Consider the following 19,188-nt stretch of genomic DNA (forward strand, 5'->3'; position numbering starts at 1 on the left):
GGTTCAAGAGACAATCAGTTGCAGTTCTGCACTTCTTTGGGATAAGCACTGTGGTAAGGCTACTAAAACAGGAAAAGGCCTCTGTTAGCAGTAAAAAGGGCTTACTACTGGCAGTAACTTTTCTGAATCCCAACCTGGGTTTTCAGCTCCCCCTCCAGTTGCTACCTCTGCCTTACCAGATTTTTCCAGTTCCCTTTCTTTACAGAACTGACTCCTAGAACTCTTTCTTGTTTGTTTACAGCTCCAGGTTTTTTTGATTCTAGTTCCCTTCCTTTATGAATTTAATGTAGAGATCCCTCTATTCTTTCAGCTCCTGTAAACTGTATATCAGATCAAACATTTATCATCCCTTTTACTTCTTTCTTGCCTTACAGGTACACTAGAAGGAATCGGCACTCAGGGCTCTGGATTATCCTCCCTGTTTCTATGCTAACACTTCATAGACGTTTCTATGCATTGCATACTTCTGTCTTGAAGTGACATTTACTTCAGAGCTTCTTAATGCTTTATCTTCATTTCCTATACTGACATTGCTTAGAGTTTTGGATTTCTGTTGCTTTTTCTGTGTCTGACAGTGAATGCACATCACCTTCTCACTTACACTTTCTTATCCAAATCCCTCTGTAATGCATTTAATCTATTTTTATTTCAGTTTCATTATTTACAGTTACATGTTGCCTGGAGTCTTGATTTTTCTGTTTTGCAATGACAAAAGTAGGCATATAACTCTGATCGGGTGTTGCTTCCTCAGTTTTCCCCTTTTCCTTACCGATAGATACCTGTTGCCCAGATTCCTAACCTTCTTGTTCTGTACTGACAGAAATAGGTTTAGAACTCTGGTCAAATATTATTCCTATCTCTGACACTACATTAATGCAAGCTCTCTGCCCTACACAGATAGCTTAATAGCCCTGTCCCTCTACTCAGTCTCCTACAGACTCCTCAGAGGTGACCTCTGTCTGGCATACAAAGCAATCTCAGACCCTGCCCTGATGAGACTGCTATATATCCGCAAGTCGAGCTCCACTCGAATAACCTGCACACGCAACCTCAACCTAGTCTGTGACAGCAATAGGACTTGTTGGCGGGACAGATTTGTGTCCCAGAGACTTCCCCTTTGGTGGAATAGACTCCCTCTTCACGTCCAGCAGAGTACCTCATTAACCTTTTTTTAAGTGCAACCTGGATAGCTGGATGGGGGAACAGAAAATACACCCCTAGGATTCCACCTGTGTCCCTGCTGGACAGTGGCATAGGGTGCTGACTTGTTGGAAAATAGGCTAAATTCTTGGCTAGGCTTGTAAAGGCCTCAGGGCCAATAGCCTAGTAACTTCCTATGATCCTATGATCCTATGATAATCTCTTCTTCTGCAATATTTTTCCATTTCTTAGAATTTTGAACTTTTGAGGCTTTCTGTTTTAACTTTACAGGAAGTTTAGAATTCTGCAGAGGTATTGCAATTTTCTTACTTATCAATTTTATTCCCTTAAAATACATTCTGTCAGCAAGATCTCCTTTCTCCTCAGTTCTACTACTCCATTTTCTGGTCTGCAATATTTTCAAGATGCAGCAATACTTCTACTGTTTGCCCTTCAACACAGTCAGGCGGTAATAACATTTTAGCCCCTGCTTTGCAACACTTTTATGCTAAAACAACCTCTATAATCACTGATTTGTATCACTTCTAAGCTTTACTGTCTTAGGTGTAATTCTCTTCCCTCTTCTGGTGCTGCTCCTGTAAGCTGCTCTCTCCCAACAAGGAACAATATTCTGGTGAGTGGGTCCCTTACTTCTACAGACTATTGTGTCTCCACAAGCTGCAGGATTCTGATGTGTGGCTCCCTTGCTTCTACAGCTTCTGTAATTTCTGCTTCTGGATTAACAGTATTAACTGGTACATGGTCTTCCTATAAACTTTCAAAATGAGGGAAGCCTTTACTTATCATAATATCACATCCTACAGTAGATCCTATATAAACAGGCCATTTCATTTCTACATCAGCATAGCCACATTTAAACTCTATAGCTCATTACTATTCACTTTTTTTTCAGTATTACTTAAATGCACATAAGTATGCATATATGCATATGTTTGTATATATACAGTCCTGCTTGTCTTTATTTTTAATAATTTACTTGTAATAAATGTATTAGACTCCATTCAAGCCATACACTCTATTAGATTGAAAACAGTTTAGCTCAACAGGCACAATATGTCCTTACACTGCTATGTAATTATTTTTATTTCAAGATTTGCACAGATAAACAGTTTAGTCATGTGAAAAAATGTTAAACATCAGTATTAACAGAGACAGAAATGTTTTCCCTGTTTTGGGCTGTAATTCTTAACTGTTCCAAACTATACACTTGAGTAGTTCAAAGCAGAGTGAAGGTCTGCAGGGGTCTAGCTTCCAATAAAAGGTGCACTGCATTGCAGCAAACAGTTCATTTGTTTAATGAACTTCTGTCGGCAAAACCATATGGTTGTACACTTTGCAAATGAAACTAAATGTCTCTGCACTATAGCTACACTATATCAGTAGAACAAAACCCTTTAGCACAACACATAAACTCTTTCAATGAACAAAATGTCAGAGCACTAGAAGGTCTGAGCTCTAGAAGACCACAAGTTTTCTCTCTTTCTGTGGAAATACCATGCTTACTTAGGCAGTGACAGGCTTTTTCTTGAAACTTCAAGCTGAAAATTTTATGCCCAAAATACACATCACAGACCACCAGTGAGGAAGGGAATGCCTCCGAGACACCAGTCTTTGTTAAATAAAATAAATTATTCCATACAATACAATTCAAAATTGAAGTTCTTCCAAATAACAACAAAGCCCTTGTGGTCTTTCACACAAATGAATACATCTTCAATACAGTTTAAAATGTTAGGAAAAAGTCTTGATAACAGAAGCTGTCCTGGATTACTCAGTAGAATTAATTCCATCTTCTTTCTGGTTGCCTTCCTTTGTACACCAGAGTTTAGCAAGGATGAATGATTTGTGCTTTGAACTTTCCTCAGCTCTCTTATAGTTCAGTATATTACTCATTCACAGAATGTGTGCAGCAAATCAGTGCAACCAAATCTTATGCTTTGTGAAGACACTGCCTATGATATACTATGACTAGAGTCGAGTAGAAAGTCAGCACTGAAAATAAAATAACACTCCACAACTTGTCCCACACTTTCCATTGTCTGAACTTGTTTTCTGTTTTTGAGTAATTCTGTTATTTTTTTTAATTATAAATGTCTTCAAAAGAAAAATAATGGATAATAGGACATTAGCTGTTTAAAAGTTGTTCGACTGACATGTACCTGCCACATGAGGAGTAACTAATTTAAACTGACCTTTCATTTATTTATTTATTTATTTATTTATATATGCATGCATGCAAAGAAGGAAAGTAAGAAAATCACACATTTCTTTGAAATTTCCCCAAATATATGGGTTTCTTAAAATTCAAAAATAAAAGGCCCTTGAGAGAGAGTGGGAGAGAAATTTAAATGTATGGAAATTGGTTGGGAAGGAGGTTATTTATTTTAACTAAGTATACATTTATTTTATTTGCTCTTATATCTCTGTTTCACTTTTAGCAAGATACAGGGGTGAGTGTCAACCTGTTTAACTTCTGCTTTAAATACAGGCATATACATAGATAGACAGAAACATAGTATTTATATTCTTGTGATCAAAACACTGTTTTCCAAAATGCAGAAGATGAGAGACTAAATCTGTTATGTTCAAATGATCATTGTGCAGTAGCCTTATTTATATGCGTTGTATCCAGCCAAAGATATAACAGCCAGCCAGCTTCAAAAGCTTTAAGGCACCTTCCACATGTCCAAACTGTCACGCAGCACAAGCTGAGCTGACTAAAAGACAAGTATGGGCACCAAGCCCTTCAGACCTTCAGAGCTTTCCTAGCAACCAAGAGAGGGAGGCTGAGCCCTGAAAGGACAATGCTAGGAACAGCAAAAAATAAATGTCCATGCTCTGACATTAAAAAAAAAAAAAACACCAGAAACAAGGAGGCTGGAGGGAGGGAGGGAGGGAGGGAGGGAGAGAGTGGTTACTGCAGCAGATTACCATAGCTAACTACATTTGGGAGGTGGAAGGATAAGAGTCCAGGAGCCCTTAAGAATGGTCCTGGCAAAGCCTAATCTGAATCTAGGAAAGGATTCAGGCTTATAGTTCTTTGTAAAAGTATGTACAGAAGACCAAGTATCAGTTTCTAGAAAACATCTAGTATCCAACCCTTTCCAAAAAGCAACTGATGAAGCCAAGGTCCTGGTAGAGTGGGCATTAACCTTGTCTGAAATAGATTTGTCATGGTGAGTATAATAAAAAAATAGAATGTATTGAGAATAATGAAAATATATTAAAATAAAAATTGATGTATAAAGAAAGTATATACATTTTAAAGTATAAAACTTTGATTCCTAGAAATAATGAGTTAAACTGGAAATGTTTGCTTTAAGTGAATGGTTTGAATTAATTATTTGATTGATTAACTGAATGTAATTTAAGAATATATAAAAAGGGCATGTTGCTTTCTATGTGTGTTATTCCTTGAAGGTGGTTACACTGAGGCGCTAGAATAAAATAATTGTGTTTTACTACTTGGTTTCCTGAAGTATTATATTAAGAGCAGAATTGCTGTTATGTTTGTAAAATAGTTGTGGAAATTTGTGGAGAGAGAAGGAGAAAAAAGGAGTGTGGTTGTGCAGTTTCAACCATTTAGAAATAGTCTGCTTTGACACAGCTTGTCTCTTCTTCTTACCTTCACAAGAAATGAACACTTGATTCAAAGAGCAGAAATATTTAGTTATATCAAGATAGTACCTGAGTTGTTTGAGGGCACCCAAGATATGGAGAATCCCTTCTTCCACATTTTTAGGTTCAGTAAAGAAAACAGGGAGGTGGATGGTTTGGCTTAAAGTAAACACACATACCACTTTAGGCATAAAAGAAGGATTAGCTCTCAAAGAAACCCGTCCCTGAGGAAAATGAGATATGGTTGACTCATCATAAGGACTTGCAACTCATATACCCTTTTTGCAAAGGTCAGCACAATCAATAAAACTGTTTTCCATGTTAAGACCCTCAAGTCAGCCAGATTAGCTGGTTCAAATTGAGCAAGTGTTTGCTTCTGTAACACAAAATTAAGATCCCCAACAGGAGCCACCAGTTTTCTTGGTGGCCTCCTACGAAAAACCTCTTTCAAAAACATTTTGACATGAGACTGCATTAAAAGAGTAAGATCCATGGGCAGACATGCTGAAATGGTCAAAAAATGAACCTTGATGGAATAAAAAAATGGCCATAGGATAGTAACTCACACAAATATAGTAAAAACAGAGAACAACTTGTCCTGAATGGGCACTGGCTATGATGTTGGCACCAACTAGAAAACCTTTTCAGTTTGCTAACATATGATTTTCTAGTTTCTAGCTTTCTTCCGTTAGTACCTGCAGGTCCTCAGAAAACAGGTGCCTAAAAGGAAGGACTTAAGACTCTATCATCCACAGTCAATTGAAGATGATTGATGTTGGGGGGGTGTATCAAACACCCCTGTTCTGTGATTAGATCCACTGTGTGAAGAAGCTTGTGGCAATTACCCCTGGCCATTTCCAAAAGAAGGGAGAGCCATGGTTGCCTGGGCCAGAAAGGAGGCACCACATTGATCTTTGGGGATCATTCTTTAATCTTCAGCAGTACCCTGGATATCAGTGGAAATGGTGGAAAAGCATACAAGAACATTTCTGTCCAAGGAAAAGAAAAGGCAACTGTCTTCCCGACCTTCTTGTCTGGAGTCCTGCAGCAGAATCTTCCCAGCTGATTGTTCAGAGAAGAGGCAAAGAGGTCTACTTGTGGATCAGATCTTGAAAGACTCCCCGGATCTGTTTTTCATTCGTGAGGATCTGCCCTGGTCATGCTCAGCTGGTCTGACACACACAGCTTTACTCTGACAGACAGTAAGGTGCCTGTAGACTAAGACTGTGATGTAAATCTCTATCCCAAGCTAACAGGACTAGTCTTCAAAGAGGGCATGATCTGGTTCCCCCTCACTTGCTGATGTACCACAAGATGTTTATATTGTCTTTAATAACTTGAAGAGATCCTAAGGACCAACGATGATTCCGAGAGTTAAGTGCATTGATCAAGGCAAACATCTCCTTGATATTTATGTGTTTTCATCTGTCCTTGTTGCCCTACACATCCTGCACTTTTATCCCTCCTAAAATTGCTCCCCAAGCAAAGTTCTAGGTGTCTGTGTTAACTGTTTTGGAATAAGAGGGAAGAAGGGGACCTGGATTTAAGGATATCTGTTGTTTCCATCAAATGAGTTCTCTTCTGACAAACCCTGCCACTGGGATTTGAAAAGATGAAAGGTGTTGGTGTTGGGGCCAAATAGACTTCAGATACCACTGAATCTTCTGAAAAAACCATTGAACAGCAGACTAACGAACAAACCACAAGAACTGGAGAGCTGCAACAAATTTATTCTTCTGGTACCTCGGCTGAACGCCTTCAAAGGAATAATCACAAGAATAAATGCTGCATCTTATATACACCACACCAATGAATTAATCAATTAAACAATTACAAAAAGTTAAATAGACTACACAGAATAAAGGAGAACACACACATAAATGCATAAATGTGTAAATGCAGGATTATTACCTACGTAAACATCAAAAAGCAGTAATAATTATGAAAGATTAAATAATGACTAAATATTGAGATTCATTTCTAAATTCAAACCCCTTGGTTTGAGAGTACCAAACTTCAAAATGAACCTGCTTTCCAAGTTCAACAAATTCTGCAAAAAATTACCAGTATTATGCAAATAAGGTTTAGCTAAAGCACAAAAAAATAAAGAGTCCATCAAACCATTATGAATAGAATTGAAATGTTCAGAAATCGGACTATCTAACCTAACATTACGAACATCACCCATATGTTCCAGAATGCGTATTTTTAATTGACGTTTGGGTGGAACACACCCACAACCAACAATATACACTACCCCACATGACTTACAATTAAAATAATTACTGGCAGTATATTTAACCCCATTAATATTACTACCAGATAAGTTTTTGACTTTGGAACAAACTTTACATTTACCACACTTAGACATGCCATAGTGTAAAGTAACATGATCAGAACTAACAAAATCATGAAACTTATACTTAGGTTTCAGAATTTCCTTCAGGTTAGCATATCTTCCATACGAAAAGGAAACATGATCAGGAAATAAATGACCTATCTCCTCATTATTATAAACAATCGGCCATAAAAAGTCTACAATACCTTTTAGAACCTCTGAAAAAGGAGAATATTTCGTAACAAAAAATATATTCTCACTATTGGCACACAAAACTTCATTATGTCCAATATTCTTCCTGAAAACCTTAAATGCTTTGTTCCCTTTCCTATTTGGATTAAATAATCTATCACAACTTTTCGTAATAAGACTTTCTGAATAACCCCTAGATATAAGTCTAGTTTTAATATTTTCAAATTCTGATTCCAAAAAAATATTTTCAGAGGTATGTTCCTGGATACGTTTGAACTCCCCAAAAGGAAGTGCCTCAATTAGATGTGCAGGATGTGCACTGGTTGCATGTAAGAAATTATTAGAGGCTGTATCTTTCCTGAAAGGTCTGAACTGAACTTGTTCCTGTTGGTCTACATACAACAAAATACCCAAGAACTGAATTTTATGAGAATTCACAGTATATGAGAATTCGAAACCAAATTTATTTTGATGGAGATTAACCACAAATTTATCAAATTCTGATATATCTCCCTTACAAATAAAAATTAAATCATCAATATATCTATGATAAGAAACAACCTTTCTCTGAAAAAATTCTAACGTATACATAAAATTAATCTCAAAGTATGACATGAATAAGATGGCATACGTGGGGGCAAAATTAGCCCCCATAGCAGTCCCTTCTTTCTGAAGAAATATTTTTTGCTCAAACAAAAAATAATTGTGGGTAAGTGCAAATTCCAAAAGTAAAATGATAAATGAAGTACGAGGACCCTCTCCCAAAATTTTACTAATAGCTTCCAAACCAAATCTTGTCCTAATGTTAGTATATAGAGCCTTAATGTCGACAGTAGCCCAATAAATCTTTAAATCCCATTTAAAGTTTTTAATTATTTCACAATACTGATTAGTATTGCTAATATGGGAAGTTACATTTCTCAGTTCTTTTTTTAGGATACTGTCTAAAAATATGCCTACATGCTCCAAGAAGCCTCCACAACAAGACACAATAGGCCGACCAGGAGGGTCTTGCAGATTTTTGTGTATTTTAGGTAATGCATAAAAGGTAGGATCCTTAGGGTTAGCAATAAACAATCTCTTAACATCTCTCTTATCTAAGAAACCTAACCTCTCACCCCTTTCTAGAACTTCCAAAAGCGCTGAATTAAATTCACTAATAGGGTTATTAAATAATTCAACATAGACATAGTCATTACATAATAGATCAAAATTCATTTTTAAATAATGACACCTTTCCATGATATTCATATTTATTACTGCTTTTTGATGTTTATGTAGGTAATAATCCTGCATTTACACATTTATGTGTGTGTTCTCCTTTATTCTGTGTAGTCTATTTAACTTTTTGTAATTGTTTAATTGATTAATTCATTGGTGTGGTGTATATAAGATGCAGCATTTATTCTTGTGATTATTCCTTTGAAGGCTTTCAGCCGAGGTACCAGAAGAATACATTTGTTGCAGCTCTCCAGTTCTTGTGGTTTGTTCGTTACCACTGAATCTTCCTCATATGGAGTCTTACCAGGGGTGTCATGAGAATCATAGAAGACATGAGACCCACAATCTGGAGGTATTCCTTACAAAGACTGAATTCTGAGTGGAAAACATTGAAATAGATATAGATATAGATCTATTTTTTCCTGTGGAAGAAAAGCTCTGTGGAGTCAAAGTGACATCCCAGGAGCACAATTCTGTGTGAAGGAGTCAAGAAAGACTTTTGAATGTTCTTTTGGAATCTCAGCTTTTGTAAGAGATCTCTCACCTCAAAGAGAGATTCCTGACACCTTGAAAAAGAGTCTGCAAAGATAAACAAGTCATCTGAATATGGAAAATGTGGATACACCCTAGCCTGCAATGAGCTATAACAGGAGTTAGACCCTTTGTAAATACTCTTAGTGCAGTGGATGGTCCAAAGAGTAAGGCAGAGAACTGATAATGTGATCCAGGCACACACAACTTTAAGAAACGTCTGACGCCTGGATGAATTGGAATGCGATGATAAGCATCTTTTAAGTCTAGTGTTACCAGGCAGCTTGAAAGAGGAAGAAGAGGCAGCAGGTTGTGAAGTGACATCACTTTGAATGTGGGCACTATCGAGAACTGGTCTCCAAGCATTTTCTTTCTTTGGCACTAGGAACATCCTTGAATAAAAACTGTTTTCCACCTGGGAAGGAGGAACTGATTCTATCTTCTACTTGGAATATCATGTGATGAAGAAGCAGTGGAAACAAAAAGGACTGATATGGAGGATAAGGAATTACCAACTAGAAAGGACAAATTTCCTCCAAATGCCATCTGTAAACTTTAAGAATGATTTTCAAAACCTATCTGTTGCCAAAGAGTCAAATGAAAATTTAAAAGTTTCTGGAATAAAAATGGCACAAAGTGGGAGGGGAACCACAAGGTCTCTTGAATAGTCATTCAGAAACGTTGGCTTGTCCTTTGTTTTGGGAGGTTTGAGGCATCTTTTGGGAACCCCCTTGCCATTTCTGGTCTACCTACCATCTCCCCCAAGAAACTATCATTTTAGGTGATTTCAATATTGACTGGCAGTTCTGTTCTGGCAACAATCTAACCCATCATATAAACCTTCATGGCTTCACTCAACTAGTCCAGTCGCCACCCAGGATAAATAAAAACTCCAGCAAGCACACTACCCTGGACTGGATACTAGTCAGTAAGAGCCCCCAGTCATATATAACAGGCTGCATATCAGATAGTCTCAGTGATCACTCCCCAACATTCCTACTCAAAAAATACCTATACCAAGCTAAGCCTGTCATCTACCATCAAATACGTAAAAAACTAAACTTTAACCCACTCACATTCATCTCATCCCTCAAAGAATGTAACTGGCATCTCCTAAAGTACCTCAGTCTTGATGACGCAGTTGAATTTTTCAATACTACCTTCCTGAGCATCCTTCATTACCATGTCCCCATAAGACTTTCCAGAATGAAAGCACAACCCTCCCCATGGCTACAGAAAACCACTAAGTCAGAAATGAAAAACAGGGATAAAGCCTGTGAGCACTGGCACAAAACCAAAACTCCCTCAACTAGACAGAAATTCATAGAACTACGCAATAGAGTTAAAAAGCTAATAAAACAGGACAAATTCAAATACTACCAGTCTGCCCTAGACTCCTCCCAACACAGCCCCAAACAATTCTGGTCCTCCATAAACTCCATCCTCCACCCAGGTAAAGTCAGTACCCCTCCATCTAACATCCCTCACTCCTCAGAAAATATTGCTACCTCATTCAACACATACTTCACACAAACCATACTATCACTAGCTGAACAACACACCTCTCCTCCCCTCCAACCCACACCTTCAACTAGTAGTATCCCCACTGCTTTCTCTTTTTCTCCTGTACCTACCTCCAACATAAAAAACTCTTAACTAAACTTAAGCCCACCAAATTAGCAGCAGACAGCCTCCCAAGTGAATACCTGAAAATCGCAGCTGATGCTCTGGCCTACCCAGTATCCATCTTGATTAACTGATCTCTGTCAGAAAGTTACGTTCCCACACTGTATCACATATAATTCCCCTCCACAGAACTAACCAATTACCGCTCCATAGCTATTCTCTCTCCACTCTCCAAAATACTAGGGAGATGTATACATTCTCAGGTCTCAGACTACATCTTTACTAACAACCTTCTTTCCAATACTCAGCATGGTTTCTGACCAAACCATAGCACCACCACTGCCTAACTCTCCTTTACTAACACTATCCTTCAGCATAAAAACCATGGCTATCTCTCCTCTGCTACTTTCCTAGTCCTATCTAAACCATTTGACATGGTCCCACACAAACAACTCATCTCTGTCCTCAATAACCTATCCTTCTCTCAATCAGTCACCAACTGGTTTCAGAGTTACCTGTCTGACCGCCAACAATCCGTTGTATGGCAGAATGACATATCCCCCCAACTACCTGTCTCCATAGGGGTACCCCAAGGATCCATCCTTGGACCCCTACTCTTCTCTGTTTTCACCAATAATCTAGCCTCTGCCACCAAACATGGCACACTCATACAATATGCAGATGACTCAACCATCACCTGCTCAGCCCAGTCCCTACCCAAACTGCAAAAAGGCACACAGGAAGCCTTTTCCTCTGTTGAAACTTGGTTATCCGATGCTCAATTAATACTTAACCCAAACAAAACTAAACTACTCATCTTCCAACCCACCAAACATACTCAAAACAACTCTCAATTTAACATCACAGCAAAAGACAACACCACTATATACCCAACTGAACACACCAAATTGCTAGGAGTGGAAATAGACAATAAACTAAAATTTGACATTCACATATCCATGACCATAAAAAAAGTCTGCAAAACATAGAAGCGTTATACAGAAATAAGCAACTTCTCATCAAAGCAGCAAAGATTTCAATAGCAAATTCCCACCTTATCTCCACCCTACTTTATGCCTCTCCAATATATACCAACTAAGGCAATGCAATCTAAACAAGCTAGAGACCTGCTACAACAAAATCGCCAAATTCGCCACAGGGGCATCCTACAGTAGTCACCACTGTCTCACACTTGCTGAACTGGGGTGGCTTGAACACTCTCACCTCCTTCAATGGTATCAACAATCACTCAACCACAAACTAGTAAACCATCCACTAAATGTCCCATCCCTCCAGAATCTACTCCAACCCTATTGCACCACCAGACCACTAAGATCCAGCACAAAAATCACTTGCAGATCACTAAAGCCAATAACACTGCTGGTGAAGCACTATTCTCTTGCGCCATAGCCAAATTATGGAATTCCCTCCCACCCACAATTACCTCCATACCATCATGCACCCACTTCAAAACTTTACTAAAAGCGCACCTAAAAACATGCTGGCTATGCCCTTGCAACTCCCACTCTAATATTACCACCCCATCCAACCACTACCTTTCTTTCCACCCCACTAACTACCTTGATTATAGCAAGCTCAGATGCTCATAAGCCTAGTACTTATTATACAGCAGGAACTTCTTATTGTAACATTTGTTAATGTCTGTTATGTACTTCACAGATAAAGATTCTAGTTACCTACTGATGTACTATGTTCTTCATCTGTAAATATGTTTGTAATTAATTGCTATGTTAAATTGTTAATCACTGTGTAATCCAATGTAACTACTGTCTGTTTATTTTAACTGTGGAGCTTTTCTCCCCGGGCCTCTGCTGAAAATGGACCTATGTCCAGTCGGACACTCCCGGTCAACAAATGTAAATAAAATAAATAAATAAATGCATTTCTTCTTCAATGTCTGTTTACTTGAATTTTGTTGAGACTCTTCTGGTTTTTGTCAAAACTTAATGAGGAGGTAAAAAATCCCTTGGGCAATGTGGAAAAGGAAGACTAAAAAATCTTAGAGATTCCCTGGATTGGCTTACCCCTTTCATCACACTTTTTGATCAACTCTGCAGCAGAAGGACCAAGCACTGAATCTATATCCATGGGAGAGTTTAAAATCCTATTTTAACATCATTTGGGAGGTTCTGAGAATGCTGCTGCTGCCATGTAAACTCCCTTAAAACAGTACCAGTGGACATAGCCCTGGAAGAAGTATCAACAGAGTCATACACACTTTGTAAATAATGACCAGTGACCTGTGCAATAGAAGAAGCAAATTTATTTCAAGCAGATTCTTCCTCACAAGAGGAAACTTCAGATAAAATATTCCTAATAATTTCACAATAGTTCAGAACAAACTTTAAAATATAGCCTGACAAGTCAAAATTCTTAAAATCAAAGTTTCAGAAGTATACACCTTTTCTCATACTAATCAATAATGTTTCCACCCTTATCAGAAAAAGGAGGATTTGAATTAACCAGGTGGTTGTTGAGTTAGGTTTGGGAATAGTGTATAAAAAATTAAAAGACTGAGGAAATGTATGCATCCTATCTGTCTTTTTAGTGGCAGCTGGCTGACTTTGAGGAAAATTGCAGGCAGTGACTCACACATCCTCTAACGCAGACAAAACAGAAAGAATGGGTGTGGCTTCTGGTAAATCCTTCCGTAACAACTCATAGTATTTTCTGAGTGATTGAGAAACCTTTGCATTTTCACACTGAAAACAGTGATACATCTAACAGTAGTCTCAGAGAGAATCAGAAAATGAGCTCATCTTTCAGTCTGAATCACAAGTCTGTGGGAAAATGGTATCTGCCTCTTCATCTTCCTTTTCAGATTCAGAATCTTGAATCTCTTCAGGAAAAGAGATATCCCTCTTTATTTTACCAGAAATTACTTTACAGGAAGCACCAATAGCCTGAATTAAATCCTTAGCTAGACCCAGCAAACTATGACTGGCCAAAGCAATTTGAGGATGACTAGATACATGCTTATATTTGGTAGGAAAAATGGGGCCAACGTGTTACTAATAGCAGCAGCAGATTCCCCAGGGTTGGGCACGACATTCTGATACAACAGGGAAGCCGCCTCTGTTCCGCCTTTTAGGGCCAACAAGAATGGCTCTCCATTGCTCACTGAGAGAACCCCAGTAGCTACAGAGGACATGGCTAACTTCTGGTCCATAGTAGTTGCAAGTGCTGCACCAGAGGGATCCATGGTAAAAGATGAGGGTCTGAGGTATAACAGTACCACAACAGAGTCACCCACCTACGGCTGAGGCAAATTGCTAGCCTGCTGTGGTGGAAAAGTCTATGTAAGTTTTTCTTTTTGTGGCTGGAAGAAGGACCGACCATGGGACTGGCATTTTTTTCCATGGTCAAGCCAAATGTGATGTCTCTTTCCAGGGGGAAAACAAGTAGCAAATTCCAATAAAAGCTACAAGTCTTTAAAAGTCTTTTTGACAAAGAAACACATTAAAGGGCACTTTAAAACATTTTGCCAGTCTCAGAAAAGTAAAATAATCACAATTTCTCCACATAAAAATGTTTTTCAGTTACTTTATGCATCTTTAAAAACTGACAGGAGAAAAGAGCCCTCCTGTTTAAAAGAACAACACAGTCTCATGACAGTCCATTAAAACACAAAACTCATAAAGCTTAAAATAACTTTTCTGAAGAGGAAAGTGACAAAACAGAAACAATATTTATAAAATAGAACTTTTTTTCCTGAAGGGAACTTATCTGCCCAGCAAAGGAGCAGCACAAGCCATCAATCCTCGAAAGCCTCAGAGGAAAATACTCTTCAGCGACAGTAAAGCTCTGAAGTTCTTTGCACCCAAACTGGTCTTGTAGTCAGCTCAGCAAAAGCTCTCTGACAGTTTGGGTATGTGTAAGGTGCCCTGATGCTTTTAAAGCTGGCCAGCTGTTATATCCTTGGCAGGATATAAAACATAGCTAAAGCTACTGCTGCAGTTATCAATATGATGATTATATTCTATTCTTTAGCTTGGTTAAACATTTCTGTCACAAGCATTTATGTGGATTTCTTTGTTAGGATAAATATATCTTGCAATTTGTCAGTTTTCTTCAGTACAAGACAGTTGAGTCTCTGACAGCAGTAATCTGACTTATCCATATCTATGTCTATGGCTAAACTTATCCAAATATATTTGTGTGTATGTCTGTATCTACATCAGGCTGTGTGTAAAAAGCTTTATATATTTACATTTACTGTTTGATGTATATGTTTTTCTTTAAAATGTTTTTAACACAGAAACTAGAAGTATAAAAACCTAATGTTATTTAAATCAGTTTTATTTATTAATTTTTAATTTCTTTTATATGCACAGGCTTGAGAAAGTACACATATTATAAAATAAGAGTATCTGCCTCTACAGCTGTGGGAGAAAGTGTTCTTTCAGGAAAAGATAATATTTTTATGCGAACTCTTGATGATGGTAAGAAATGTATCATTGTTTTACTATTTATGTAGTGTATCTTTAGAATGGATTACCTAGATGTAATTAGCAGTATGAAGTTCAGGTTGTTTGTACAGCACTAATATGCTAATGTCAAGTGCAGAAAATATGTATCTGAGATGGAAATTACTACAGATGCTTCACAGTATATGAAGGATAAGGCTGTTCTAGAGCCGCTAAAATATTATATGAATATCTTGGTATGGGCAGGAAGACTGAAGAATAGAAAGCCTATATTTAGGGCCTGCAGAACCCTAAAGGTTTTAGTCATGTACTCAGTTGTTTCAGCTAGGCTTACATATGGCTTCTCCCACCACTGTATTCCCATCCATTACCTCTCCCAATCTACCTTAATACCGTCACTTGATTCATATTCTGCTGCTGTCTGGTAGTTTATTGAATCTGTCAACTACTTTTCCTATTGTATAGATCTTCTTCATGGCTACTTTGAGTCTTGGCCACTCTGTTTTCCAGCTTCATCTTTATCAGTTCTAGAATTTCTTATGCATATAGTTTCCACCGGTTGTCCTTTAATAATCCTGTATACACAATTCTTGTTAATCTCCTTTCCTTTATTTCACTATACATGTTCACTCTTTTTATCCTTCTAGTGGCATTGATTATTTTAGACCACATCCCATTTGTTCTGTCACAAAACCATATCATATCAGGTAATCTACATCATTAGCATCACATCTCCAGCAATCCCCATTATCACTACCAAATTGTTCTTTGAGAAATCTGGGGCAAAATTGCCACTGATGTATGCATTTAAACTGTAGAACTTTACTGTGCGTGTGTGTGTGTGTGTGTGTGTGTGGGGGGGGGGGGGGTAAGTAAGCCCAGATAATATACTGCATGCAGGGATTTCTTATTATCCCATATGTTAATACACAGTGCAAAATGTCTTAATATCTGTCAAACAATTGTACTCCAAGCTCCCAGTCAATATTGCTAAAATGTTTATTAAATGCATCCAGTCTTGCCTCCAGAAGTTGTCCCCCCCCGTTAGCAGTTGATTTACTTACCCCTACCAGCCATGTTATATTATCATGCTTACAAATGTGAAGTTTAGAAGCAAAGTTCTGGATTTGATATACCTGCCATCACTGAATTCTTGCTGAGATTGTACCAGAGTCTCTGAGCATCTGCATAAAAGAGACAAGCAAATCTGTACCTTCCATAATATCTAAACATTATGTATATAATATCCCGTCCATTTCTGCAAAAAAAATAGCCTTCCTATTTATGATGATTTGGGGTTGGTCCATAACCTAGAGGTCAGTAAGATAAATTTGCTTTCCTATGGGCTTTATTCCTGCATGTAAATATTCTCTCCAACCAGTCCTCCACCTCCTCCGGGGGTCAGAGCATGAGGCCCATATATTCCGTAACTCAATATGGAACCATATAAGTGTAGATGTCTTCCTAGCTCTGACATACTGCCGCTGAAATATCATACCTTTGTAAGATGGGTAGGCCCAGCCTCCCTAACCATATCAAGGTGAAAACGTTTTTCTAAGCTAGTCTAGGTCTCTTGCCCTGCCAGACAAACTCCATAGTTAATCTCTGCGATTTCTTGAGACATTTGGAGAACACAATTTGTGGCAAATGTTTAATAACAAATAAATGTTTTCACAAAAAAATGCATTTTGAGTACCTGAAACCTACTTAAAAAGGGAAGTTCAATTATTTCAGGAATCATGGTTGGCAATTAACCACTTAGTTAATACTTTGGCATTAGTTGGGAGGTGATTGACCAGTCTTCTAACCATATACTAAAATTTTCCAGCTGGGAAATCACCTCACAGGGGATTTCAATCCAGTTTTTAAAAGATTATAGCGCCTGCTGTGTCAGCAGAAACAGTTTTGTTTAGCCACATTCATTTTGAGACCAGAAACATTGGAAAATTCTGAAAAGGTGCCTAAAATCCTAATCCAACTCAATATAGGCAAATCTAACAATACCAGACAATTGTCTACAAACCTAGAGATTAGGACAAGAGCCAGTGTTTGAAGTTTGATAGCTTCTACTAAATGCTCGTAAGACAAAATTCTCCAGAACATGCATTATAAGAACAAATATTAGTGACGAGAGGCGGTGTCCCTTCATACCCCTCACTACAGATAGAGAAGGTAAGAGGCCCACTGGAAAACACCTTAACAGGTGCCCTTTCATAAAGTACTTTCCATTAAGCCACAAAGATGGCCTGATATCCCACATGATTAATCATGGTTGAGATAAATTGCCACTCCAGGTGATCAAAAACTTTTGAAAATCTACCAGTAATGGCCCAGGCACCTGATGTGTTTGTTTCATGGCTCTGAATATTTAGCCAGAACCTAACTAAATCGGGACCACCTACCCTTTGCTTGACAAAACCTTGACTCTGGGAGATGTAACCTGGCAAAATTCTATCAAGATGCCTAGCTATATCTTTAGCACAGAGTTTGGCTTTTAAATATCTTTCCCTGCTTAGGAAGTAAAATCACTTTAGCTACATTGGATTCCTCAGGGAAACTTCCTATTTTCTCCATATAATTGAAGCATTCAAGTAAGGGTTCCAGTAAGTGTTGTCCAAAGAAGTAGTAAAAATCCAGAGTCAGACCATCAAACCTAGGGGCTTTGCCTCCGGTTAATTTTTTCTGCCCCCTCATTTCAGATAGGGAAACATCCCCCTCTCAACAAACCTCTGCATTGTGGAGTGAGTTGCTTAACTCTGATATTGTCTAAAAACATGCAACACTTCTGATGCATTACATATTTTTTTGAGAAATGAATGTATGCATAATCCCTATAGAATAAATATGTTTTTTTTCTCTCATCAAGGTCATAAAACTCCACCATTGTTAATTCATTTCTCCTGTCTGAGCATTTCTGGCTAACACTTTTTGGGAAGTCAATATTGATGCCCATAATAAAGATTTAGACCTCTCCAATCTCTCCTGGATCACCTGTACATTTTTGCTGTACGATTTGAACACTTTAATCTGGACCTGCAAATTTTTGTCCTGGAAACCATTGGTCTGATAATTCCTCACTAACCTTCCCAACTCTGTTTCAAGCCTGCAAAGTAACATCTTTGAAGCCTGAATATGTGCTTCATGCATATTTATGCACAAGTCCTTTTATGAATGATTGAAAACAAAAGCCTCTTATCTCCAATACTGCCACCCAATGTTTGTTTGAAAGCCAGTATACAAAAAACTTTTTGCAACAGAGATAACAGGGAAAACTACAATGTTAACATGGAACCTGAAAAGATAGGTTGTATGGTAGAAGGTAATATAAGAAAAATATGAGAAAAGAATTAACCCATGGAAAGAAAGAGAAGGCTGGCTAGACATATGGAGGAAAAGGTATCCAAATTAGAATGAATGCACCTTCACAAGAAACATTTCAGTACAGGCAAGTACTTTAGACAGCTCTTATAGAAAGAAAACCTAATGAAAATAATGGAAGACATCGAAATACAGATATCAGATCATGCAGCACTGAGAGTAAGAGTACAGGAGGGGAAAACAGTGAGAAGGGGGTGGTGGTCTGTTTAACTGTACATGGAAGGTGCAGAGAACAAATAAACACTGCAAAGACTAATAATAATAAAGGAATTACAGTACAGTATGAAAGACTGGGACAAACTGGAAGAACACTGGTAGGATGGGATCATGATCACTGTCGGGAAAACTGATGAGTGCAGTAGGAAAGAAGGAAGGGTGATTGAGGAACTGGAGAGAGATAGTTGTGGCACAGAAAGAAGGTGGAAGAAATGAAAGTAAAAGAGAAGCACTACACATTAGACAAAAGACAAAAATAATAAAATTACTGAATCAAATTATTATCGAGTGAAAAAATTAAACAATAGTACTGGAGGGGCTACAGCTGGGTAGCAGGGGAGACAGAAGGGAGCCGGCTAGCCAAAAAATACAAGGAAAAGCAAGCAGATAGAGTTGTACAAAGGATAAGGGGAGGAGATGGAGAATATTTAGGAGGGTGAGCTAATCAGGGAAGTATTT

The 19,188-nt window shown here is 38.0% G+C and overlaps 1 protein-coding gene across 1 annotated transcript in view; it reads left to right on the plus strand.

The window, feature by feature from the left end:
• Positions 1 to 19,188, plus strand: part of PTPRQ (protein tyrosine phosphatase receptor type Q) — a 4,272,575-nt gene that overhangs the window by 1,219,687 nt on the left and 3,033,700 nt on the right. The window contains exon 13 of the mRNA XM_044087226.1: positions 15,043 to 15,150. Within this exon, the coding sequence (XP_043943161.1) occupies positions 15,043 to 15,150 (108 nt within the window). The remainder of the gene's footprint in view (positions 1 to 15,042; positions 15,151 to 19,188) is intronic.

Source organism: Protopterus annectens, chromosome 11.part0 (assembly GCF_019279795.1).
Source record: "Protopterus annectens isolate FY-2018-M chromosome 11.part0, PAN1.0, whole genome shotgun sequence".
NCBI lineage: Eukaryota > Metazoa > Chordata > Ceratodontiformes > Protopteridae > Protopterus > Protopterus annectens.